Here is a 27,729-nt window from a genome sequence, read left to right as displayed (position 1 = left end):
TGCCGAACAACACAGGTTCGTGTAGCCGAGGGTGACCGGCGTTTATTTCATTCATAGACTTTAATGGCAAGGGTTGATTGTTAGTGCTTTACAGAGGATATGAGAAAATATTTACAATAGCAGCATAGGCAAAAACAGAGAGTTGCATGGAAATAATGGGAGATATTTATTTGGAAGCAAACAGCGTCCGTAAATCTGTTATTTCAATCCAAAAAAAGAAAATATACACAAGCATTCAGTCGAAAACCTTCTGTCAATGGCATTAATTTACATATATTCTACAGTACGTGTGCGTTGTCTTACCCATATCAAATGGATGCGTTCATACATGTTCAAATGCTACAAGGACATGCATAGAAAACACTAAAATATCACAAGATGGAAGGCGTTGCGTGTTCCGACGAACGTGACGTTCCGGTTAGGCGTGAGGCCCTTTGATCAGCGGGTGGGAAAGGGGATCTGGAACTCGCTACAGCTTCGCGGAGCACGGAACAAACGGAGACTAGTGGCAGGAAACTCCGTCTTGGACACGTAACGGGAGACAAAACCATCGGAATCGCAGGAGACGGTCAGCAGCATCGGGGCACGTGCGCATCTCGCGCATCATCACACGGTACATACGGGACAACGGGTCAGGCCACGTGGGGAGACGACGCGGATTTGAGCGACGGAAGGTCAGGAAAAGGGATCTGTGAAACATATCCAGTTATCAAAATCATTCTAACTCATATTCATTCATATGATGTCCACTGCGCCCGGACTGCTCAAGATGTTTCGGATGCGGACGAGGTGCGTCACGCTGGAGGCGGTCCGGAAACAAGCGGCTTGAAGGCGTTGTTGCGTGAAGCCCGTCCGTCCCTTTGTCGGGTTTTGAATAAATTGTCCGTAAGGCCGTGATCCAAGCTACATAACAAGACAAGGAGTTTTACCGGAAAAAGTGGAACACTCATTTAATTGCACCGAACCGCGTCTCTCCTGCTCTTGCTTCCGGAACAAACCGTGTGCCTCAGTCTTACTTCCACAGGGGTCTGAGGGCTTTGCTGGAGTCTCTCGCCTGGAAGGACTTCTCCGAGAAGCTGTAGCTCTTGAGGGGCCGCTCCTTCGCCGGGGGGTTGTCGTCCCTCTGGGTGCTCCGCCCGCCCACCTTCCCGCTCTGTACCCTCCGCAGCAGTGGCTTCGGCTCTTCCTGGGGGGCCGGGGGGGCGGGTGGAGGCCCCGGCCTAGCCCCGGTCTGCTTCTGGGAGCCGGTCCTGGAGACGGTGGCACTTTTGGAGGGGGTCGAGGGGTTGGAGTCGGAGGACGGCAGGTCCTTCTTGGCTTTCCTGGAGGAGGAGGCCACCGTGTTGCGAGCGAAGCTGGGCAGGTGGATGGCTGTCTCTGGACCGCTGCCCTCCGAGGTGCCTTGCGACCGCGCCTGGGCCTGAGCCAGGGCCCTCATGGTGGAGCGGCACATCTTCTCCTCGGGCGGTGCCCTGGCCACGTTCCTCACAGGTTTGGCACTGGGCTTCTTGAGCGATGGCCTGCGCACGGGGAGCTCGCGGGTCCAGCGGGTCAGGCTGCTCGCGGGTGTCGGCCGGGGGCCCTTGGTGCTCTCCGGGGGCAGGCTGGAGTTCCGGGGTAGGCGGGCCTGGTTTTCGCTCCTCCGGACAGGCGTGCTCTGGTCTCGGGGAGTGCGCTTCGAGTCCGTGCCGTCTCGTCCCGCCGTCTTCTCCCCCTTCCTCACGCTGCTGCCTGAACGGCTCAGTTTGGTGAGGGGAACCACGCGGCGCATCGTCTGGTTCTCCGCAGCTGCCAGCGTCCGCACCGCGGTACCCGACCCGCTCCTCCGCACCGAGTCTTGCTTCGTAGTGACCTTCGTCCTTGCCTGCGCAGCTTTGTTCGCGCTCATCGGTGGCACCTCCTCGACAGCTTCTCCGTCTTCTGCAGCATCACGGTCATCGCCAGCCAACTCCTCTGCGTCGGCTGACGGGAGGAAAGATGACTGCGCATCGTCGTTGGATCCAGACTCGGCAGGGGCTGACAGATCGCTGGTGCGCAAGGAGGAAAGGGAGCAGCGCTTCTTCGTGCTGCCGTCACCTTCGGTGCACAGCGCTTTGGAGTCAGAGGCAACAGTGTCTCTCACGATGGGAGAGCTGTCTGTCTCCGAGTAGTCCAGGGTCACCGAGCAGTCCGTGTCCGTACAGTCCAAGATATAGTAGATCGGCTTCTTGCTGGGGAGGGGGAAGTCCAGCGGCAGCGGTGTGTCGCACGTTGTTGACGAGACGGTGCTGCTGTCCTCCTCCTCTCGTAGGGAGGAAAACGTACACATTGGGGAGTCCGTTTTACAGTCCCAATCCGTTCGGGAATCCTGATCTCTCAGGGAAAATGTGCCTGAAGAAGAGGAACAAAGACCAAGGCTCTTTGGGGGGTCCATTTCCCTTTCCAGATCAGTGACAACGATGTCTCTGTGGTCCTCTAAGCGCAAACGGTTGTTGTTGTTAGAAGATGAGAGGAACGGCTGAGGTCCAGGGACCAGGGTGTGCATCTCCAGATTGAAGCTTAGCTGTCCTGCGCTTGAGTTAGATGACTTTTGAAAGACATTCCTGTTGTGGTCCGTTCTGGTCTGCAAGAAGCTGCCCTCCGAGAGGGTGTTTTGGTCGTCGTCGTCTTCTAGATTCTCGTTGGCGTTGAAGTCGACATGAGACCTGGTCGGTGTGCTCAGCGGCTCTGTATTTGACCCCAGAGAGTGGGGGTCGGTGTGGTCCAGCTCGCGGTTGTCATCTTGGGAGGCCAGCCATGCGGTGGGCCTCCGGGGGACTGAGCGGCCTGACCGAGGTAGGCTGCCACACCGGCTCGGGTCGGCACCGGAGAAAAGCTCGAGGTAGCCGGACAGCTGGCGTTCGGCTGCGCCGCTGGCCACGGTGTGACGAAACCGGCGGCCGCTGGGGGAGCGGCCCTGTGGGCTGCGGGGGCTCTGCGTCTGCAGGAAGTCCAGGAGCCCCTGCTTGGTCAACGTCTCCACATCGTTCTCGCTGCAGCTGCGGCCGAAGCCGCCGGCACCGCCCTGCTCCCCTCTGGCCCACGGCGAGCGCTTCTCCTCCAGCTCCTGAAGACGCCGCTGCCGCGCTGCTTCCTTCAGCTCCCGGTCCACGTTGTCCTGCAGGAATGAGGAGTCAATTGGCCACATGTACCTGTTACCCAGCATTCTTCTCAGACAGTCTGAGATCTCACACGTGGAAACCAGACCTAAAGAAAAATCTTTTAAAAACTTTATGCTATGGGATTCAGCAGATAATAAAATGTGTAATTTGGGGCAGCTAAAACATGGAAAAGAGGGTTTAAGGACCCAGATTCAAATCCCTCCTTTTGCCGTAGTACCCTTGACCAAGGTTCTTACCCTGAATTAATGCTGTAATATTTACCCAGCCGTATAAACGGGGAAATCAGCGTAAGGGGTTTGACATTTTAACTCGTAGGCTTCCGCCGGTTGGTGTCAACTGACTGGGAGTTTTGTACTTCTGGATTAAACCGCGTCGTGTGGGACGTTGGTTCCAACGTTTCGCTTCTCTTGTTGGAAGCATCGTCAGGGAGCTGCGACATCTTGTAAAGGTTGGATGTAGATGTCGCAGCTCCCTGACGATGCTTCCAACAAGAGAAGCGAAACGTTGGAACCAACGTCCCACACGACGCGGTTTAATCCAGAAGTACAAAACTCCCAGTCGGGTTTGACATTCTAAGTAACCGTGGGGAGAAGCATCAGCTAAATGAATAAACGTACAATTCCACAGCTCATTTCATCCCTAACCACAGTACCTTAACAGCCTTCTTAAATTTGAGACAGAAGTCCTGGAAGATCCGGAAGCACTCGTCCAGTTTAAATGTGTCTTTGTCTTCACAGAAGAAATCGATGAGCGCATTTCCCTCCTTGCGTAAATCCATCCTGCGCCTCTTCAGGTCCTGGAGGGTCTGCTTTGCATTCTAAGGGGGAACAGATAGATAGCTCTCAGTGATCCTCTATCTGTCTATCTATCATGTTAATTCCATCATAAGTAGTGTATCACAACTTTAATAATAAATGGTACTGCACATAATGACAGGTAATGTAATAATTGCTATTGTGTTATGTTAACTGTACCATATTTATGGTATTAATGGCCATTTCATGGTATATGTGGACCGGAGGAGACAAAGAATGTCTGACCTGCAGGAACTCGTCGAGCTGCTGCAGAAGATCTTCATCCTTACGTGTCTTCTCCTCAACTGACCTTGTCCTCTCATACAAGGACTGGTACTCAATTTCGATATTCTCCACCGATATCCTGAGGTAAAAAAACACGAAGATGAAACTCAGCTGTCACACAGTGCATCATCTTTTGCAAGTGCAATTAGTTTCACCCCCTGAGGTGACAAAGTGTCTTCGCGACCATCTGCTCTGCTGAAATGCCCTTATACCTCAGAGGGAAGAGCGTGGTAAACACTCCCTCCTTGGACTTCGGTGTCACGTTTTATGCTTTTCGGAGTCCGATTTGTTTGGTGCAACGAGTGTCGGCGGGCGGATCTTACCGCACGGCACTCTGCACATGCTGCAGTTTCTCTGGGAACTTCAGCAGCTCCTCGTCCTTCTTCTGGGCCTCCTGTGTTTGGACAGTCACGGGCACATGTTGACACCACAGACTCGTACGTGACACCCATGTAAAAAAGCAGCACTCTCCTGCATTCCCCTGTGGATTTTAAGCCACGAGCTTCAACTTTTGTGTCTTCTCTCCTCCTTTCTATATTACAAATATGCATATGTCTTTGCATGCATCATTAAAAAATGTTAATTTACTTTTAATTCACTCATTTATATGCAGCCAGATAATAAAAAAAACAATAAGTTGAGCCCTTAGATATTACACTGATATTGTTTTTCATCAGATGACCTCCAGCAGAAGAGTATACGTGGTGTGTGGCAAAGCACCCATACACTCCCACACACACTTACCAAGGCTACAAAATGTAGAAGGTTCATCCCTGGCTTGTTGGCCTTGGTGTCCGCAAGTGAGAGCAGTGACGAGAGCTTGAAGCCCACTGCGTTCCCGGCATAGCCGCCCTGTGTGCATCCACAGCCCCACCCACCGACACACACGTACACACACGCACACCATCACGGCACAGAAAGGTTAGCCATTAGCATCATACATTAATGATGGGAACCCATGATCAGCTGGACAAAGGAAACGGCGGAACTTACAGCGTTCATTATGTTCCCAGCCTGCAGCACCAAGTGCAAGATGGCATGTAGCTCTTCACAAGTCATCAGCTCTGCAGGAAGTTAGAAAAATCTCATCGAAAACGATGCTACAAGGCTATCTCCGCTTAGTTAGCGTGTCTCGAGGAGAGTGCTAGCGAGTCAGCATGCTTATAAGAGTGCTATGCATATGTAGCTAGCATGTCAGCATGCCTGGAGGACAGCGCTATTCACTCAGTTCTACCCACATCCTAAGAACATGGCTGCCGGTATGTTTGGAGCATTGAAGGGGGAGAACCCTAGTGGTCTCAACCACCCAAGGGAACATGGGCCAATATCTGTAAGCTGGGGCTCCTTCTCAGGGTTTGCAAGCATGGCCCAGCAGAGACTTGAAGACAGACCCCCATCTCCAAACGAAAACAGTCATTGACCAACTCAATGATGGATGGTGCAGTTAAGCAGTCACTACGTCATCATCATCTTTCCCGTGCTTACTGTGCAAATATAGGACACCTTCATTTTCCTATTAGATTCAAGTGTGTCCAGATGTGATGAAAGTGAAGCGAAAAAGAAGTCTTCTGGAGAAGACCCAGGTTACAAGATACTGGCACCACAGAAAGTGTTCTTGGCACCCTTGAATGCTCCACAGCAAAACCTTATGTCAGTTACTAAACATTGTGCTCAAGCAAACTCACTGAGCTCTCGGTGCTCCAGAGCCAGAAGGGTTCGGTGCCATACAACGGTTAAAATGGCATGACTCAGCAAGATGAATTGGAGCCGGATGATGTAAATAAAAGTGCCCATTTACAGTTCTTTGGACATGCTGATGTCTATGAAATGCAGGCTTAGAGCATTAGTCATTTTCACTCTTCTGGCCATTGAACCCAGCATCCTTCAAAACAGCTTATTTGGCAGAAAAAAGGTAAATGAGAAATTATATCTTACTGTGGAATTTAGAAAAAAATAATCTAATGTAGAAGAACCTAATTGTGTAAATGGTCATTGTTAAGGCAAATGCAGTAATATGAGAAACAGAATGTTTTAAAAAAAAACAACATGTGAGGAAGGGGTTTCCAAATCAGTCTCCTGATGCTTGATTGAGTTAATATCTCAAATCATTGCCTGCTAAGGGGTCCTGATCACTTTCCATGGATGGAAATTACACTTTTGCACAAATCAGGAGGAAAATAACCACCTTCAGTTGCCACACGGATGACATCGATCTCGCGGCTCATGATGGAGCAGGACGGAGAGAACTCCTCCTTGAGCACCATGGCTTCAATACGGACGTCGAAACTGTAAATGACACGCTGGTTCAGCTCAGCAGACTGGAGAGTGATGAAATACAGCTCTGAAAAACACACGCGTGAGAAAAATATAGCCTCCTACCTTGGCACCTGGATCAAAAGGTACATGAAGGAGTCGACAAGAGTCAGTTTGCTGATGTCTCCCTTGAACGCTCTGAGCTTCTTCACCTGTAAGGTGCATAGCAATGGCCCAGACACTCTCATGATTCTCATGATCACACAAGGTACCATACTGCCCCATCTGGACCCTCCCGCAACACAACAGATGTTTACAACTCTCCATTACTGTTCTTAGATCAGGGGTGTCCAACGTGTGGAGCACATGAAGACCACTGGTTCATGTAATGCAGTCCACAAGAACATTTGTAAAATTATTAATATATTTGTATACTGTTTCTTTTGGTTCTGGGTTTCTATTAAGATTTTAATTAAAAAAGGGGGTAGTCCACAATGCCTACAAATAAGGCAAACTAATAGATAAATACATAAATTATTAACCTATACTTTACATAAATACTTTTAGTTCTGTCGAATCACATGCTAATATAGAACACACACTTGAACAGACACTGGAGATAAAGAAAGTAAAATAAAATGTATAATTTTTCAATTTAGACATTGCAGCTTCAGTGCCCCGCTTGGGGTGCCTTGCAATGGACTGGCGTCCCGTCCTGGGTGCGTCCCCTCCCCCTCCAGCCTTACGCCCTGTGTTGCCGGGTTAGGCTCCGGCTCCCCGCAACCCCGTATGGGACAAGCAGTTCGGCCAATGCGCGTGTGTGTGTGTGTGTATGTGTGTGTGTGTGCATTGCTTAGTAAGATTTTTATGTGTGCCCCTTAGACCAGTTCACAGTAATGATTGTGGCTCATGGCAAGAAAAGGTTGGACACCCCTGACTTAGACGGCCATTACAGATGACCAGCTTCAGCCTCCAAAGTGGGCAGGCAATCCACTGCACAGCATGCAGTGCCCACATGAACGTTCCCTGTGCTTTACGATCACAGAAGTTATTGAAGGTAGCGAACGCCGTGTTGCGAAGGAGCTGCTCACCTCCTCAGACTCCGGAAGCAGCTTCAAAAGTTCCTTCAGTGGCTCGGCGCCATACGGCTGGCTGTTGCCATGGCAGATGTCATCGATGATGGATTGGTTGGACCTGAAAAAAGCAAATTCATGGTTATACGGCTGACACTGTCTGGACACTCCATCACCACCCCATCAATAGGTCCAGTCATTCCTCAACTGCAAGCAAAGATTCGATGAAGGCATGTGGGCTTGGTGTGGATTTATTAGCGCCCACAAAGAACGGGGTCATAAAAAAACAGCACGGCCATGTTCTCACGGAGCCCTTGGAATTCCAAAGACAGAGCAAATTCTGAGATGTAATGAATAAAATCTGAGCGATCTTCAAGTAAACAAGCAAAAAAGAAACACCTGACACCACTAACTACTCCAATACCTAAAACACATTGCTTGGTTTGCATTGCATAGGTCACTTTTCTGATTGACAAAACACACAAAAAAAAATTTTTTTTGCAGACTGTCGGAAGGTCTCAGTCACAGGACAAATTTATGGAGACTATGACAGAGAGTAATTATTTCAAAAATTGGTGGACGACTCGTATCATAAAGACAAGACTGAGAGCACGAGGGCCTTACCAGTGGTTAACATAGGTTTGTGGCATCGTGATTCTGCTCAGGTTGTGCAGAGACAAGGGAACGTGGACTGCAGGCTGCGTGTTATGGAAATCACCAAGACACATGCAAACCTGTGATGGCATCAGGCAGCTCTAGCTCACTCCTGCCATGCAAATGTAGGCAAGCGACTCCAACATCTCCCAGAATCCCCTAGCCCTATGAACCAGATAGCACATGCCAAACCAACTTTGGGCACCATTATCCAATTAAAACTGATAAAATCACATGGAACTGTAGCCACAGTTAATCCATTCACTAATAACAAAGGGTGTATTCAGCAACTGCCCCTGTCGTCTTGGATTATGCAGGAAGGAACCATGGCTTGTATGCTTGACAAAATATCCGCCATCTAATATCTTCATACTCAAAGGAGTGGGGGACAGCACTGAAAGAAGCCCATCTGAGTCTGAAGGGACTTGGTCAAATCCCAAGTTAGAGTTCCAGCAGTAGTGTAGTTCTAAAAGAGCTGGACATTACTAGTTGTAGTCCCCAGTGGATCTGACACTGAACCCTTGAGAAAGATATCTGAATTGCACCCAAGATCCTCCAGTAAAATACATCTGTCAATATGGAGTACAAGTTGGCTGTAGGAGAAATGCTTCTGTAAATTATACCTTAGATGCTGAATTCCAATAGGAGGAGGCTGGAACTCTCGATGGACAATGTAAATATTGCTAGGAAAATCAAGGGCTGCTGCCTTTAGGCCCAAAGCTTGAAGGTTTCAATCCCATCTACAGTGCCCTTGATCAAGGTACCTACCCTTAAAGAAAAACTGTTCCACTACAATTACCCAGTTGTACAAATGGGTAACGATGCCCATTTAGTGAGAAGATCGGCAACTTGAAAACCCAAATGACATGCTGTTCATTTGCTGTAGCTGCTGGAAGTTCGCAGCCTGCAAAATCCAGACTGTTTTGGAATAAAGCGCAAACCTTTGTAAATACAAAGTAGGACAGGAATGAAAGCGTAATCCATAAGACAGCAATTGTTCCCTGAGAGCAGAAAGAAACCATGTGCATCGCCTTAGATTTATGTAAGAAAAACAAAACCTCAGAAGATCCATTGTACCCGCAGAACTCGATCGATTACCCCACCGCAACAAGAGAAATCAAACTGATCTTCTCCGATCTGGTGGGAATCTGGTGCTGATCAATGTGTTGTTCCTGCCAGCTGCTGGCTGATGGAAACAACCCGGTCTGAGTCTCGTCCTGCTCCGGCGGTCATGTGTAACCGCGGCTCCGTACGACAGGAGACCGCTGATCCACGGCGGACGTCACGGGAGGCGACCTGCTCTATCGATCAGCGTGAAACGAATAAGAAAACAAAGAAATCCAAAGCGAGAAGTAATTCCGGGAGCCCACGGGGCTGCGGCAAAGACCCCCCTCGGCTGTCCTCCTGTCACCTATTAGCTCCATCATGCAGAAACCAACAAACAGATCAGGTTTATGTACCAATTTTTCAACAAACTCCCCAGAGGCCTAACCACCCACGATGACCCTGAAACCCACACCCGGGACACATTTTCAGAGCGATCCCTTCCCTTTAAGCGACCCGAGTCAGGATTGAATTCCGTTTATTTTAACGAAACAAAAACCAGCACGAGTATTTCTGTATTTCCTCACCACGGTCTTTGTTTGTGTTCCCGATTACAATTAAGCTGCCGTGCCTTGGCGCTGATGTTTGTTTTGAACACGCTGCTGTTTATCATAAGACAGCGCTTATTTAGAATTTATTCAGCTTCATTAACATCCAAGTGTTTTACCAGGTCAACGAAAAGGGTTTATTCGGTACATATTAGTCGTGCAGGTAAATTAATTTTTAGTAATCACTGCGGTAATTAAATGTCACCGCGTTAAAAGGTTATTGGTTTGTACCACGTACTATTTATACGTTTCACATTTGCATTTGTTCATCCTGTAGACGCTTTTCATCCAAAGCGACGTCCATGTCTGAGAACAATACAGAAAATGCATTACACCCTGATTTAATTTCCGTTACATTTTAATTCGCGGTACATTTCTACATTACGCTGCGTTCGCCCGATTCCTCTCAGTGTGGCTGAGCAGCTTTGAACACCGTTTCACAGTTTTGGCAGAACGTCGTCGCACAGTAGCTCCTCTTTTTCAAAGAGCACTTGAGCAATTAGCAGTTTCCTTCCAAAAAACCCATCCTGGGGCCAATTAGCTTCTCCCCCGTCAGCAGGGAACAGCTTTCATGGTGGTAAAAATGAGAAGTGCGAGGGTGATCGCTGCCCCGGGGAGTCCATCGGGAGGCCGTGGCGCGTCCCGGATGCTTGGCTCCGCCTCCTTATGCGCAGACGTGCGCTTACGCAACGAGCACCAGGAGTAACATCGACTCTTCGGGCACCTGAAAGTGCTGGGGTCATATTCCTTCGTGCTTCCTGACTGGCGTGAGATGTTCCGTGGTGGCGGCGCCTTCGACCTGTCCTGCCCGTATTTAACGGCACCGCCTCAGGCGGGGAAGCGGAGCTCGGCGTCACGCACCCCCACCCCCACGGACGCACCCTGAGCCGGGCTTCCAGGACTGCTCTGTCACCGCTCTCACCCCCCAAGCAGTCACATCGTCATTAAATGAAAAATAGCGGCGCGTGTGTTTGTGTCTCTGTGTTTGCGCAAAGGTCGCCAGGTGCGCAGGAAGACTTACCTTTTGAACTGCTTGAGGAAAATGCCCACGTTCATTCCTCTCTTGGGGTCCAGGATACTGATCTAAAAGTGAAAAACAAGAGGGACACATGCAGTGAGACAAGCTGCAGCTCCAGGCAACCCCGGTGATCTTGGACGCTAAACAATCAGTGTGCACGAGGGCGTTCGGCACTGCACCGGGGTCAGTACCGCACGGTGGAAACGCTCCAACGTGTGACGATGACCTACAAGTGCTGGAGCTCATTGCAGTCTGAAATTCTTCCTGTTTTTTTTTTTTTTTTCATGCTCTTTATAGGTCATGTCAGATGTCCAGTAAGGCCTATAACCATCACTATGACGACCTGTGTGCCAACTGCACACATGGTGACATAACCCTTACGGCGGGCGTGTGTCATGGGGCGGGAAGTGCAGTCCCACAGAAGGCCACATGAATGGAAAAGATTTTTCTGCTAATAATTTCCCTGCTTTACATGTATGCATTTATCAGAAAAGCAGCTTACTATGATTTTCCTCTTTCTACACCTGGGTTAACAAGAACAGGTTAGGAGTTTGGGTGCTCGGAACCCGGCATATACAAGATTATTTAAAAAAGGAAGAGGGTCCTGTACGACAAACAGACCGCAAAAACTCACTTGCGTTCCTCAAACATTTGTGCTGGTTAGGGCACGGTGGTCTGGAGCCCATTCTGAAATCTCTAGGCATAGGGGCTAGGAAGGGGACACCATGGATGGGATGCTAGTCCATTGTAAGGTAGCCACACACACATTCACACAGTTTTGGGAAATTCAGAGTGTCCGGGTCACATGAATGGTATGTCTTTGGACTGTGGGAGGAAACCAGAGCACCCAGAAGAAACCAACACACAGACAAAAAAAAAAAAACAAGTTTCACTCCACACAGACTGAACTTGATTCGAACCTACAACCGAACAGCCAAGACACTGCCAAAAACAGTTTATGAAAATATGGACTGTTTGTATGGTTGTACAGTCATTTGACTTCTAGGGCCGGTGTTTTGTCCACTGTGCCGTTACGTCTTTCACTCTGCTGAGGACACGGACACTATGCTACTTCCATAACCAAACCACCTACAGTATGTACTGTACTTCATATTTTCTATGACACTGCTGGTCTCCACTAGTCAAAGTACTCAATTAAGGTAAATTTAATATAAAAACTGCAGTAGTGGATTCTATACTGTTGCTGTTATTCATTAGATGATATTTTTCTCCAAAGCAACTTACAATGTTAAACTACTTTAACCCTGATTTACCCGGTCATACAGAAGGGTAACTTTTACTGGAGTAAAATACCTTGTATTATATACTGAGTAAGTATTTTGGTTCAAACGTGTTATTAACGGTTCACAGCACCTCTACAACAAAGCATCTGTATTCTTTGTGAAAGACAGGGTAAGCAGTGATTTTGTGAACTTTATTTCATCATATCATAAATGTACGTGAAACAAATTATCACAATGTCCCTGTCCAAAGTGTACCGTGTCTCATACCCTATGCATGTGACCCTGCATTGAACAAGTGGTTATTCATAATCTTTGGATGAATTAGAATTTAGAATTTATTAGAATTTATTAAAAATATTATGAAATATGCTGGTGTTATTATCATGTGTACAAAATCCTTTATGGTCAGTATTTTAATTAATTTTAGGTGACATATTTTTTGCCCATGAATCAGGGGCACATTTACGTTTAACAAATTATGGGTGGTCAAGGGTTCTACGGCATATGGGATTTAAAACAGGCAGCAACTTACAATTAAGTTTTAGCAAGACCCAAATATCTTACAGCACAGTTTAAACTGGATATGGAAAGCGCATGCAAATGTGAGGCTCCATCCTGACCTGGAGGGGGAGGGCGGACAGGACGGCGGAACGTGACTCAGCTCTCCTGCTACCACTTACCACGTTTCTGGAGTTTGTCCATAAATTAAGTTATTGTGGGAAATGTTATTCATTGTCTGGTTTCATGATCAATAGCGCAGTACCATACTTGCACCCTGTTGCTGGTTGTTTACGTTCTGCATTTACCACAGACTACTTGAACATGCTGAAAGTAGATGTCAAACACTGGTTGAACCATCTTGTCTTCTGCGACTCTCATCTGTCAAGGCTTTGAAAGAGGCAGGTCCCCGGACCCTTATTGTAATGGGCTTCCGACAAGTAACGCTAGCAGTCCCGTTTGGGGACCGGAAGGTTCCAGAACTTCCGACTCTCACGGGGATATAGCTTTATAGAACAAAGGGCGCTGTCAGGTGATCCCAGGTGTGTACAGACGCTGTCTGTGTCACCGAACTTCACGGATCTTCTAACGCGGACCCTACACAAAGGCCACTGCCATCACTGGTGTACAGTAAAGGAGAAGCAGCCTAAGAACATCTGGGGAAACAACAATGAAGAGGAGCACAAGAAGACGTCCAACAGGCTTTCAAAAGCACGCCCACCCCCTACCCACCCGGCACGTGGCCTCCAGGTACTCACTTCTTCCTTGATCTCCTTGAAAGACGCTCTGGTGCGGCCCTCGCGGGTTGCGGCGCCACCGCTGGCAGGTCGTGGCTCTTCCTGCTGGCCGAAGAGCTCCTCGACAGTGCGCACATCGATCTGGTACTGCTGCTGCCGCACGGCCAGCGTCCAGATGTTGGGCTTGCCCCGCACCTTCTCCTCAGGGATGGTCTTCCAGAAGAAGCTGCGCACACGCCTCCTCTTGCGCGGGGCCTGAGCGGCACCACCACCCATGCCAGGAGGAGGGGGTGGTGGCGGCGGGGGCATGCCCGGGGGTGGCGGTGGGGGAGGGGCGGGCGGATTGCTCGCGGGAGGCGGTCCCGGCGTCGAGGCCGGACCTCCGCCCTCCTCACCGCGGTCATCCTTCTCATTGGCCAGGGGCAAACTGCTCATCACATGCATCACAGGAGCCCCGAGGGCCGACGGGGCAGTGGAGCGGCCTGGGGGGTGGGGACTGCAAGCAGGACAGAACAGGTGTCAGAATCCTTTACAAGGTGGGCACGGCGCTCGCTGGTCCCACTTCTCCGCACCCCCGGGCTGCAAGTCTCCAGCCAGAGCGGGGTGTCGCAATGCCGCAGCAAAGACAGGGCACCGTAGAGGATACATCGAGTGTCACGGGGCTGCTGGCACCTGAGCAACCCCGAGACGGAGACTATAATAATAATAATAAGAATTTATATTATGTGCTGTTTAGTTACTCACTTATTTATGAAGGTCTTAAGGACAATACCGTGCTCAATGGTACGACAGCAGGAGCAGGGATTTAAGCCCAGATCCTCCAAAACCGTGGCAATGACTGCTGCCGTATTACACTAAACACTAAGTATATCAGGTACTTACCTCAGATATATTTCATAAACCATTCTGAAGTGCTGACACTGGAAGGACGGTGCGAGTGCCGCTCATTTGTGTCCACGCTGTGCTCACTGCAGAACAATATTCCCTGTTGTTACAACCAATCCAGCCCCTTATGAACGTCAACAGGTCTGCTGTCCGTCATCTATTATTCCAGCAGCCTCTGATTAAAACATTGGAACTAAAGCGAAAATTACAGTCCCCTCACATTCACTACATGTAGATTTTGTTTCTTGATTTCAGAGAAGTAAAAGCAGTACTGTCCAAGTGCTACAATGTCATTCCTAACTATATGCAGTACTGCACAAATATCCAGGCTGCTGAAAAGGCGCTGAATTCCTCTCCGTTTTGCAGGGACGCATCAAAACGCCCTGCGATCCAAGCGTCCCTGCGCTTGTGCTCCATTTTTCTCCCCGCGCCGTTTTGCTCCAGCTGGACGCAGAAAGCACGGCGCCGCCACGGACGCGTTCGCCCGCTTACGATGAAGAAATAGAAACATGCAAAACGCCCTTGACCACCAGACACTAAAGCATGGAGCCGCTCCCGAAACACCATCGTGACCCTGAAACTCCACGAAACGCAAACAAAACACTTTGGCAGCGGGTGTCTTACTCGTCGATGCAGGAGACCTTCTTGCCAGGAAGAGCGAGACAAACGCTACGCTAACTGATGGCCGCGTCCCGGCGAGAGGAGCCCGTCCAGGGCGTCCGCGCCAGCAAGACCGCTCCCAGCTCACACCTGATCCCACGGCTTGTCGCTTATTCAGCAGCTCCCCTGCTCTGGCTGCGCCCGGGCGGCTCCCGCTCGGGCTTCCCATGTTTAATTCAGGGACGGGAAGCAGGCGGACACGCCATGACTCATCTTGAGGGCGCGGATGGCACGGCAGCGCAGGTCCTCGGGATACGGGGGACACGGAATCCGGCCTTAACCCCAATGCAGTAAATATACGACATGACAGCAGGAGCTGCTCCTTCCCACTGGCCCATGGAGAGAGTTACTGCATGACATTAGCGCAATAGCAGAATGTTCCGGCACTGCGCTTTGGAGCAAGGAACTTCCTGTCTCGGTGGAATTGGGTTTGGTCATTTTACATTTACATTTATTTATTTATCACACACTTTTTTTCTCCAAAGCGACTTCCAATGAACTCTATGTAGTGTTATGAGCCCAAACACCTCATTCACCGCGGTGACTTACACTGCTAGATACACTACGTACACTGGGTCACTTATCCACACATCAGTGGAACAAACTCTCTCTCTGTCACTCACACACTACGGGGGAACCTGAACAGCACGTCACTGGTGAAAGTTTTAAAAAAGAAACAACGCAAGTGACCATCCTCCAGACCCACGTCCCCCGAACAGCGACCTCGCCGCCTCCATCCTTCTCCTCGGTGCAGGTCTCGCTGAACATCTGAGCTGCTCGGTACAACGCCCTTGGGGGGACGCAGAGACACACCAAGATGGAAACATCATGATGCTCAGAATACCGAAATCATAACCAAAACAAAAAAATCATATTCGGTAAGAGCAATTTTAATATGAAAACTGTATCAGTACAGATTTTTGTTTGTTCATTAATATTTCAGACGGTGCAGCTAAAATAAGGCCCTGAATAGTGACGGAATACTGTGCTTCTCTAACCTGAGACATATCCATTGGTTGTCACCAGATCACAGGTATTACAAGCGGAGTGTAGCTGGCACTGCAGTGGTCAGACCTGCTGCATTTGGACCCAACGATCACAGGTTCAATTCCCACCTCTAGCTGTAGTGCCCTTGAACAAGGTACTTCCCCTAAATTGCTCCAGTAGAATTACCCAGCTACATAAATGGGTGAACGACCGTATGCAGCTTAACTTTCGAAGTTGCTTTGGATAAAAGCATCAGATAAATGAGTGAAAATGCTGTGTTTTTGTCTCAGAGGCACTCAGTCATATGTAACTGTACTTTACAACCAGGTACATGTACTGCGCTATGGATGCTAATGAAGGGCCTACACAGTAAGAACACCTGGACCGTCCTGCCTTGACGCACTGAATTCTCCTTGATTTGCGTTGAAAGAGCTGCATTCGCAGCTAGAGTTGGTGAGGGATGGTCCATAGCAGCGGGACTTGAACCCAGCTCCGCTGCCATGCTGGCGGAGGCAAAGGCAGGGACCCCAAGCCATAGCCGCCGAGGGGTTTTCATCCAAGTAGGGTTCAAAGGCCAAGGCCCTGGAACACCCCAGTTGAAAGGTGGTTAGCAAGGAGGGGGTCACTGAGCCCTGATCGACTCTCAGGAACAGCCACTTCCTGCTGGACATTGGGCTTTATGGAACTCGTTCGTCCGTCGTCTCAACAGCCTCTCAGAGCCGCTTTCCGATGCTCCGCTTTCCTTTCAAGGGCTCGTCTTCGTCGACGTGGCGGCGCACCTCACTGGCTGCTTCCGCGGGTTCGGAATATGCGAGACGCAAGGTGCGGCAAAGTGAGAAACCCCACGGCAAGGCAGCCTACGGAAAGCGCCGAGCGATGTGACACCAAACACCGGTCACGGCCTACGGGAGCGTGTCTCTCTCCTCCGCTCGCCCCACCGGACAACCGCGGTAAAAGAACGGCTATAATAGGAACCAGCTAAGTTCTAAGGACATATTATGTTCCAAGGCTAATAAACCCAACCTGCCTAAATAACATATGAACATATTCATTCAAAGATGTGACTCTTGGTAACTAATACTTCATGCCGTCCCACGTACAGAAAACTGAAAGGGTTAAAACGAGCGATTACACAATGTCACAACAATTTTATGATGTCCATTTTGTTGCATTTTCCATTCAGTTTTGTTAGATTAATCATACTTTCGGCATATGTCCGTTTTTAGAGAAAAATTTTCCACATTCTTGAAATAAACTAATTTTAGCGAATTTTAGCACCGGGTTCCAAGCAACGATATTCCAGTGCCCTTTAGGATCTGATGCTTTCTACAATGTTTCGGTGCCTTCTAGAATCTTCTAATGGCTGCAAAGTACCAAACATTATAACTTTGACATTATAGGTACGAATGCTGCCAGAACGAACCCAGTCACAGTAGCATCATGTTGAAGACGGCAGTCGCGTGGCGTGCGGTGACCATCATGTGGGCTCTGCCGTTCCTGTCGCCGCGCGTGTTTATACAACAGAGCGCAGGGACACGGGAGGGACACGGAGGAGCGGAACGGAACGGGCCGACCGGATCCAGGGAGGAATTGGCCGGAGGATACCGGCGAAGCTGTTCTACCCTCACGCGCGGCCTGCCAAAGCCACGTGGGGAATTAGGCTGAGCGACACGTGGAACAATCCCTGGCGTTCTTACAAGTTCTTGAACCTGGATCTAGACCGAGATGCCCATCGGATCACATGACATGATGGCAGTTTCGAAAACAGCCCCGGCGTCCCCTTTTTCGCCGTTTTCATAACCGCATGTCGATGTGAGTCTGATCACCTTCCTGCGACGGGCCATCTGTCAGTGTAGTCGCTCAACACATAGCTCTGTACTCTCAAGGTTGTTGGTTCCAGCCCCACTCTCTGACACTCCTCCAATACCCTTGGGCAAGGTACTTACCCTAAACTGCACCACTAAAATCACCAGTTCTGTAAAACGTCAAATACTATAAGCTGCTCTGGATAAATGTTAAATATGGTCATGTGATACAGGTTTCTGATGAAGGAAAACTGTCCAGATGTTTGAATCCAAATGAGAACATTCAGCGTAAGATCTGGGCCAGAGAAGGTCGACACCCACGTTCTGCTACACGTCCAGCTGTAGCCGCCGTCATTCCCATCATTCCCACATTCCCACACCTAATCATTCCCACACCTCTTTTCAGGTCCAGGCCAGGAAGTTGTGCAAGACAACGTCTGAACACGAGAGATTTAGGGATAAGATCTCGTTCCAAATCTGGGGGAAAAGGGGCTTATAAAATACTTTGAAAGATCAGGGATTAGCAGTTTAACGAAGCCTGTATTTTCTGATTACATATTAACATAACTGAGCGGCAGAGAAATGTACAATTGACGCCCTTTTGAGAGAAAGACAGCCGGTGGGCTTAGCCGCTATGGGAAATGACGTTCTCGGAGGCTGCCAGGTACCGTGCAGCGAGGACAGAGCGATCCGCTTCCGGGTCGGGCAGCAGTGTCTGTTTACACCACTGGTTTACACTCCTAGGGCAAATTCCTGCACGGAAGAGCTCGTATTCATATTTCTGCTCAAGATATCAGCGACTACTGTTAGCAGTGAGACTTGGGTGCGCGATGAGGGTGTGAAGAGAACCCAAACCCGACATTTTTATCCTCAGAGCCACAGCTCCTGTGATACAACTGCTGTGTCACAGCTGAAAGTCCCCAGGGTGACGGCGCGGTGGGCCCCCCCGGCGGAGATCAAAGCCGTACGGTCACGTGACCGCAAGGGGCAACAGAAGGACCGGCCCCGATCGGCCAGTTGCCGATGGAACATCAGTCATTCCTGCAGCGAGAGCGCGGGTGTTGGACTAGGATAGTGCCGAGCAGCGACATCACACACGCATATGCAAATGAACGGCAGGTAACTTTCACGTAGTACGGCAACACCTTGAAAATCTGGAACGAATACGTACGGCCTGCAGCGTGCGTCTTCGATATAAACGTATTGCCATGCGCATACTCTGGAAATTAATTACCGCAACTCAATTCTGAGTGCTGTGGAAATTTTACGTTCACATAACACTTCTTTGTTTAGCTGGCACGTTTCTCCAGAGAAGAACTTACAATTATTTACCTATTTACACAGCTGGGTAACTTCGCTGGAACAATTTAGGTTAAGCACCTGGCTCAATGTTATTATACCTGGGATGTGAACCTACAATCACTGGGTCCCGAGACAGCAGCTCTAACCATGACACTACCCACTGCTCCGTAGGTCGTGACGCATATTTTTATTACTTATTTTATCACTGTATAATTCATTTTATGCGCCACAAAACAGCGCAGTCATTAAACACGTTTCTTAAACGTACGATAAACCGTGTCTCACTGCAAGGATGTTGAAGCAGATTTCTGCTATTGGGAATTATTCAAATCTGAGGCTTGTTAATACATATCATTGTCCTTTTTGTAGGTCAGTAATAAAGCTCGCAGAAATCTGATTTTCCCTCATCAGGTTTAGCGCCAAAGTCCTGCAGAAAATTCCAGTGCTCTGTGACAGCCAATTCATTTACATCCTTTCAGTTAAGTCCACTTGATTTTGAGAGGCAACGAGTGCCCACAAACACAGGGGACGCAACCAGGCGGTTCGGCACTGGACCAATCGGAACACACAGCCGACATGCAACATCTTCAACTCATTATTACATTTATTTATTTAGCAGACACTTTTCTCCCAAAGCCTGGGGGGTGCAGTGGCACAGCGGGTTTGACCAGGTCCTGCTCTCCAGTGGGTCTGGGGTTTGAGTCCAGCTTGGAGTGCCTTGCAACAGACTGGCATCCCATGCTGGGTGTGTCCCCTCCCCCTCCAGCCTTACACCCTGTGTTGCCAGGTTAGGCTCTGGCTCCCTGCAACCCTGCATGGGACAAGCAGTTTCAGACAATCTGTGTGTGTGTGTGTGTGTGTGTGTGTGTGTGTGTGTGACTTCCAACAAACTCCATGCAGCGTTATGACCCCACACATCTTACTCACCATGGTGATTTACACTGCTAGATACACTACTTACACTGGGTCACTCATCCATACGTTGGTGGAACACACTCTCTCTGTCAGTCACACACAATGGGGGAACCCGAAGAGCAGGTCTTTGGAGTGTGGGAGGAAACCAGAGCACCCAGAGGAAACCCACACAGACACAGGGAGAACTTGCAAACTCCACACAGACTGAGCAGGGATTGAACTGACATGCTCTCGCACCACCCAGGCACTATGAGACAGCAGTGCTGCTCACTCTGCCACCGTGCCGCCTGGATGGTATGAACATTACATTTTCACACATTTTCAGAACCGCTTGTCCCATACGGGGTCACGGGGAACCGGAGCCTACCCGGTAACACAGGGCGTAAGGCCGGAGGGGGAGGGGACACACCCAGGACGGGACGCCAGTCCGTCGCAAGGCACCCCAAGCAGGACTCGAACCCCAGACCCACCAGAGAGCAGGACTGTGGTTCAACCCACTGCACCACCGCACCCCCCGGTATGAACATTATATAATGTATATTTCCCTACATTTGCATGTTTCTGGTAATAAGACACACTATCAGTGCATTCACATATTTCTGAGACCAAGAAATTACTCTTTGTCCACTCTAGAGGACATATGTTCATATTGTACTTGGTCAGGGCTAAGATCTGGATGACATTGTAGGTATCCAGACGTTTATCCCCAAACCATGTTTACTGGGCCTCAGGATTGTACTGGGAAGACACTCGGTGTACAGCAGGTGTGCACCTGCATCGCGGGAGACACCTGACACAGCGAGTGCGCGTGCTGCTTCAGGCCAAGTGCACGAGGCTCACAATGGCGGCCAGACAAGGTCCCTTTCACACGCTGCAATCCACGCATCCCCAGGGAGTACTCCGCTCACGGTGGTGACACTCAGAACCCAACCGCGCGGTTTGTGTGTGTGTTTGTGTGTGTGTGTGTGTGTGTGTGTGTGTGTGTGTGTGTGTGTGTGTGTGCGCGCTCTCTTCAGAAAGAGCCGCGCACGGGCGTCTCCAAACACACAGGATGCCGGACAGCGTGTGTCACGAGCAGCTGCGGAACAGACACACGGCAAGAGTTCGCCGTCTCTTCCAGCCCCAACTCCAAGTCAAGGGTGAAGTTAATTGCTTCTGCCACTTGAATTATTAATGCTGTTTTTATCAGTAATGGGCCCAGATGCCGAGCCCAAGAGTCCCTGTGGACAGAACAAACTGTCTCAATTCAAAGACAATAAACACAAAAGCCACAGCAATATCGGGGCGTCTCAAACCGTCCGGCGCATGATACATTTCACTGAACGACATGGCACAGGGCTTAGAAGCGCAAGGTGCATTAAAAAGATTTAGGCACCGTCACTTACTGAGAATAAAACAAGGTTTTCCAGCTGTGACGTGGTGCTCTGGATGGATGTCTCAGGTATCATATTAAACCGAATTACGGTGACAGACGGCAATAATGTAAATGCTGACATTTTTATGTATTCTGTCCCCAAAGTGCTCCGAAGTCCTTGTATTAAGAATATTATGAGTATCGGATGTTATGAGTTGGGGTGTATGAGCCGCAACGAAAAGACGGGTGGACGATAACAATGGCACGAAGACAGTCCCGTGGACTTGGCGACCCTCTACGTCACATCTGAAAAAGGGGTTAGCTAAATAACAGCACTAATAATAATATACTTATTCAGTTAGCTGACACTTTTCTCCAAAGTGACTTATATCGAGCTACAGTTATTCACCCACTTACACAGCTGAGCAATTTTAGGGTAAGTACCTTGCTCAAGAGAGCTATGGCTGGAAGTAGGGTTCGAACCTGTGACCCCAATGGCAGCAGCTCTAACCAAAAATACTACTACATGTAAATATAATAATAATATATTGTAATAATATTACAATATATTATTACATTATTATTATAATATTCTTAATATGTTTGCTTGCTTATTTCTTTATTATTATTACATTATACATTATTCATTATTGTAGTAATACTGTATAATGTAATAATAATAATAAAACAAATAAGCAAACAAACTATAAATAATGTACAGAAACTGGACATGAGCTAAATGGGTCAAACACATATCTGGAATAACACTGAGAGTTTGAAAATTAAAACAAGAGCAGCTCCATTTGTCTCATGCAGCCAGAGCGCACACAGCCGTTCCGGTGGTTTCCCTTGCCGGGACAAGACTGTCGCTGTTCCTTCAGTCATCCGCAATCTCGGCACTAGCAGCCCGTCTGAAACTAGGAAAGGGGCCCCCTGGAGAAGGTGTGGCCCGCAAGAATTGTGGTATGGCATGATGGTTGTGAGGAGCCCCCCGGGTTCCCAGCCACGCCCAGGGGGATTACGGCCCATACCGGGAGCTAAGAGGCATTGGGTGGCACCGGTCAGCCCCCGGCGAACCCTTCTCATAAACCTTTTACGGTGGCTCAACAGAAACTGGCACTTGGATGATTTGGCTCAGGTTTGAGATACACACTGTCTCCACAAAGCACTTCAAAGAACAGGAAAAGGGGGAAAAGCGTTAAAGAGTGATTCGTCCTCCCTGGCAACCTCCCGTTTACCAGCCGGTTCCAGTAGAACGCTATCCCTCAAAGCACGAGAACAAGGAAGTTCAGGCTTTAACCGAAACATCTAATCCACACGCCTTCCTCTCTTTTAAAACCAGACAGGTGTCACTTAATCAAAAACCCAAATGCGCAACACAATGGAGCTCCACTTATGATATCAGTGTCTCTCACTTAATTCCTCAACAAGTGAAAGGGATCACGTGAAGAAGGACCCCCCCTGGGAAGGGGGGTCCTCAGCGAAAACACACAAATTGTGTGTGTGTGTGTGTGTATGTGTGTGTGCGCAAGCGACACGAGAAGGTCACAGTATGCCCTAAAAACGTCCACAAAGGTGGAGCCCAAATGTGCACCCATCTCCATGGCAACCAAAGCTTCCAGGCTCCTTTGAAAAAGCAGTAAAAGGAGAGAAAGAAATAGGGAGCGGAGCAGGGGGACCGGGGCGGCTGACGGACCGCCGCTTTCTCACGCCGCCCCCCGCCTCTATTCCTCGGTGACCCCCACCCACACGTGCAGCCCCAGGACCTAGGACACTGGCACTCCCCCCAGTGTGGGACTGTCCCGCCCCCACACAATGGTGCGAAACTGTCAGCGAGTCATCGGCGGATGGTGGTTACAGGTAACTTGACACCCAGATCAAACAGTCCAAGGAAAAGTTGTGTCCCATCATTGCGTGGCAGGTTTCGGATTGACAGCAACCCTTTTCGGCAAAGGAGAACCCGTCCCCGTGACAACGGCAGGCTGTCCCTCGATTCCCTCCATCAGGAGAGACCAATCACACTGTTAGCGATTCAGCTCCATTTACCCTCTAAAATCTATTTATGGAACTTTATGCATCTGTTTCTGGGTTGTCTTTATTTGTGTCACGGCTATCCTCCTAAAAGACGGCAAACGGAAATGACTTTCGGTGAAACGGACGTAGTGGAGAGCGGTGGCGCCTCGCAGCATTTTGCCCTCATAAATAAAGACAGTTGGCTAATGCAGTTTGAGTTTGTTTAATAATTGAACACTAATTACTATCCACACAAACTGAGCAGAGAACATTTTCGGAGGCACGGTTTCGCTGTCATGCCCATGCCGTAAGTGACCTGCCAGCACCCAAAGGCACAGAACTACTGCTGACTCAGGGAGAAGGGGAATTACATTAATTCATAACACAACGTAACAAAAATTTTATTATGTTGATTTTGTTGCATTTTACATTCAGTTTTGTGAGATTAAGCGTAATTTTGCCGTTAGTTCGTACTGTATGTCGGTTTTAGAAAAATATTACACATTCTTGAAATTTGCAAATTTTGGCACTTGGTTCTGTGCGCCGAATATTCCAGTACCTTTTAGGATGAGATGCTTTCTAGAATGTTCTGGTGACTACTACAGTCTTCCAATGACAGCAAGATACGTTCCAATGGCTGTAAACCCGAACCTCTAGAAGAATTAGTGGTATTTTTGTAATCGGCAAACTTTAACTAATCACAATCAACAGAAAAACTAAAATAACTAAGAACTCAGAAAAATGTTGTCGCGTCGTGATCATCTCAAGGTGGGTCAGTCACCACAGAGAGAGTCTAATCACGAGTTCCTTTACCTGCACGTGAACGTCTGACAGCAACGCTGGGGGCGCTACCCAGAGTACCATGCTACAAACAGCCAGACCATGTCTATAGAGACACAGCTTCCAGGTGGCGGTGTGTTCAATCCCACAATGCAACACTGCGGCGCTACCAGGGCTTCCAGAAAAGAGAAGAAGTGTTCAGGTTTGGCGAATAACTGCTTTTTCGCTTCCTTATGAAGCGTCCACTGACACTGGTGAACACGGTGCTTTCGCCATGGAGGCTGTCGGGGAGACACCCATATAAACAACCCCCCCGCCCCCGCCGTCTGTTCGCTTCCTGATTGGCACCGTCCGAGTCGTGAGGGCTGGGGGTGGGGAGGAGTTTCCTCCTCGACTATCGGACTAAGAGCCGGCAGAACCCGAGCAGGACGGCGTCACAAGACTCGTATTACAGCCGTGAAACACTACCCTGCCGAGAGAGAGACTGCGCTGCCCGTCTTACGGCAGCCGAGCGCAAGGAGCGCAGGGACGAGACCAAAGGAGGGACGTCTACTTCTCCAGACCTTCCTGAGCTTCTGCATCTCCAGGGAACAAAAAGGGACCCACACCTATGACCTTCTGGCATAGCAGAAAAGAACAACAGAACAGCTCTCTCTTAATTTTGATCACACAGCCAAGCGTGGGTAATGCTCAAGACATAAAACTGAAAAGTGAATCGAGCAACCTGCTTTATTTTTTTTTCAAGTTCACTAACTGATGTGCATAATGCTCTTTACAGAAGCATTCATCGAAGAAATAAAAATGAAATGCTTAGAGTACAGGGATGTAACTATTGGAAAAGAGGAAGAAAGGGGAAAGAAACGACCAGAGAGCTCTGGACGCCTTGCATACAAACTATACTCCAGAAAATACAGCGTGTCATAACCAAATACGTGGCCACGCTGTCAGTTCATGGTAAAGGTGAGGATCAATGGAGTAAAAAAGGGAGGTGAAAGAAGGGACACTTTCAAGCACAGTACACCAGTAAATCCACCTGGATTGCCACTGACAGCCTAAACACTGTGCATTTCTGCTCCAACATCCTGTCAATCTCCACGGTGGCCAATTAGTCGGGGGGATTAAAAAGTGACATTTCCCGGACCGGACATTTCCCTGTAATCCCTCAATTTATGCACATTATTCCAGTGCCTTTAACAATATACGAGATACAAAATGGTCAGTAAAATTAAATTTTTCAAAAAAATCCCCCAATAGCAGGAAAAGACATTTCAAAGCACCAATGAAGCTCTCATTTTTTCTCATCCTAACTGTACAGAAAACCTGTTTCTGTGAACACAGGTGCAAAAGAAAAGACTATCGCTGCAACACATGTTAATCGTTAAGCTTTACTTTGTCGCCATGCCCTTGGAGATAATCCCGCTTCCATCTTTTTCACTCCCGCACAAATGAGCCAAGACCCTCCACTGGTGTTAGAAGAAGCTGGTCAAACTGAGTTCTCTCTGTTACTCTCGGTTGCCGTGGAAACGCAAGGATACCACCCTCCCCCTTGACCCGACCTGGGCACAACTTCTCCCTCAGCATTGTTCCGAACCCCTTGAATGGATTATGTCCGATTCATCCAGCATGAGGAACGGCAGTGAAAGACCGAGGAGGCCGTGCCCATCAGCAGCTCCCACAATGCACTGCACTTACTTTCAGAACAGGGTCAAAGAGCTTCCGTTTGACAGTCAAAAACCAGAAAAAACTAATAATACACATATACGCAAATACAGGGTTAAACAACAATCTCTTCATATAAATGTGGTATTTATATAAATACCCGCAATGTTTATTTCTTCCAGTTTTTGATTATTTCTTCGTAGCCATTCTTACAATCCGCAAAAAGAAGAAAATAAAGGTCAAATCCAGTCATAGTATATAGTACCAGCTCTACATACATAATTTACGTGTTGGATATTTTAAATTCTTTTTGCTAAAACAATGTTCTTACAAAACATAAATACATGACACTGTTTTTCCAGGATATTTAAAATTATGCAAACTGGCACTTTGTAATGGTGAACCCTTCTCGCTGCCTGGTCACTCACACGTGCCGCTGAATGTAACTTTTTTAAAACGTTTAATAAAACAGAATAAACCCTCGATAAAACCCACAAAAGCGGTCTCGATAAGAACCACGGAGAACATGATTCTGTTGATTCTGAAGAACACACCATGGTATGGTTTCGAGAAGTTCACCGCATGCATGGGAGGAACTCAAGACCTGTATGAATATGCACCAAGGAAGGATGATTAAGAAAAAAGAAAAACAGATCAAAGTGGATAAAAGAGCTGGAGAGATGATCTCTGTGCCATTGAACAGGAGGCATCAATAACATCAGGATCATACAAACTGTATGTGTGCATCATTATTAAAAAAAAAAATGTTACCATAGTTCAGTTTAAACTAAAGGGCAACCTGAGCAGGAAGAAGGACAGTCAGTACTGACATATTATCTGTACAGGAAATTGAACCTTTAAGATCCCAAAACGCACGAAGAGAGGTGATAACAACGGTATCAACACGCGCAAAGTGTTATTTATATCTCTCATTATTATGGATGGACCCAAGGTGGACTAGTTGCAGTCGCACTGGCCGGGATCGCAAGCGTCCCCTCTCTCTCTGCCCTCCCCGTCCAGCGCGTTCCAACACGATCCATACGAGGCTGAAACCACATCTGCCGCAAACACTCTATGACTCTTTCCATTAAAACACACTTTGCACTATAAAAGCTCTATAATATAATTATATTACTGTTACATGACTTGAGAGCTGCCGCCCCTCTCAATCGCAACCACTAATGATGTCATTTGCGACGGGCACGGCTCCTCTCCTCTGCGGTGTCCAGGCTCATGACTGCAGATCATCATGTTCATATTAATAATGATGATGACTATTATTATTATAATAATATAAGCCAGAGAGGCTCCAGCCTCCACAGGTGAGAACTCACCATTAAAGAAAGACAAAGAGCCAGACTGGTGGTGCCGTGTCCCCTGTTATGTGTGTTCGACGCGCTCCGGGTCCCGCGCGCTCCGCTGCGGCGGCCGCCCTCCAGCACCTGCAGGGATACTGGAGAGAGGAGAGAAGGCGGTGGTGGCGGCGGCGGCGGAGGTGGCGGCAGCGCGCTGCGCGTCCACGCCTGCGCCGCGCACCCGCGAGCCTTTCGGTTCAGGTGGCGGCGCGAGCCGTGAATAGCGGCTCACGTGACGTGCGCCGACTTTGTTCGACGGCGCGGTGCGTCTCCGCGGGGCGAAGCGGACGAGCGTTAAAGTGGAAACAGCGGGAAAGGCGGGCTCACGCGCGCGGCTCGAGCCTCACGACATAAGAAGAGCTTGAGCAGCGCGCGGATGTTCGCTTTTCGTGTCACTGACTGACGTGACGAACCACTAACTTCTGCCTTTGTCGTCGCCTGCCTCAATCAATATTTCGTGTGTAAATTCGTAGTAGTGCAAGTCTTTGCGCAAAATGTGTGTGAAATTGGGCGCCACGGCTAACAGGTGCCTGGTCCCTTCCATATATAGTAGTAAGCTATAGTTTAATACATAATATATAATTTAATTTAATGAGTTAAACTGCAGTGTGCAGAGTGTGGCTTTCGAAGTTGTTTTCAGCAACAATTCATTTGTGTTTTTTTTTT

At 48.7% G+C, this 27,729-nt stretch overlaps 1 protein-coding gene across 2 annotated transcripts; it reads right to left on the bottom strand.

Moving 5' to 3' along the window:
• Positions 1 to 72: 72 nt before the first annotated feature.
• Positions 73 to 27,729, bottom strand: fhdc1 (FH2 domain containing 1). Of its 2 annotated transcripts, XM_029258978.1 has the most exons (12): positions 27,043 to 27,729; positions 13,370 to 13,844; positions 10,873 to 10,934; positions 7,564 to 7,666; positions 6,599 to 6,684; positions 6,405 to 6,505; positions 5,213 to 5,283; positions 4,964 to 5,071; positions 4,543 to 4,613; positions 4,181 to 4,298; positions 3,793 to 3,957; positions 73 to 3,136 (listed from the first exon to the last, which is right to left on the bottom strand). In XM_029258978.1, the coding sequence occupies exons 2-12, from the start codon at positions 13,790 to 13,792 to the stop codon at positions 1,013 to 1,015; spliced, it is 3,432 nt and encodes a 1,143-aa protein (XP_029114811.1). In that variant the 5' UTR covers positions 13,793 to 13,844; positions 27,043 to 27,729; the 3' UTR covers positions 73 to 1,012. The 2 variants fall into 2 exon arrangements, with proteins under 2 accessions (XP_029114811.1, XP_029114810.1); XM_029258977.1 differs by lacking the exon at positions 27,043 to 27,729 and having other exon boundaries at positions 13,370 to 15,365.

The sequence above is a fragment of the Scleropages formosus genome, chromosome 16 (assembly GCF_900964775.1).
Source record: "Scleropages formosus chromosome 16, fSclFor1.1, whole genome shotgun sequence".
In the NCBI taxonomy this organism is placed as follows: Eukaryota; Metazoa; Chordata; class Actinopteri; order Osteoglossiformes; family Osteoglossidae; genus Scleropages; species Scleropages formosus.
Note: the sequence above shows the minus strand (reverse complement) of the source record. Positions and strands in the feature narration are given on the sequence as shown.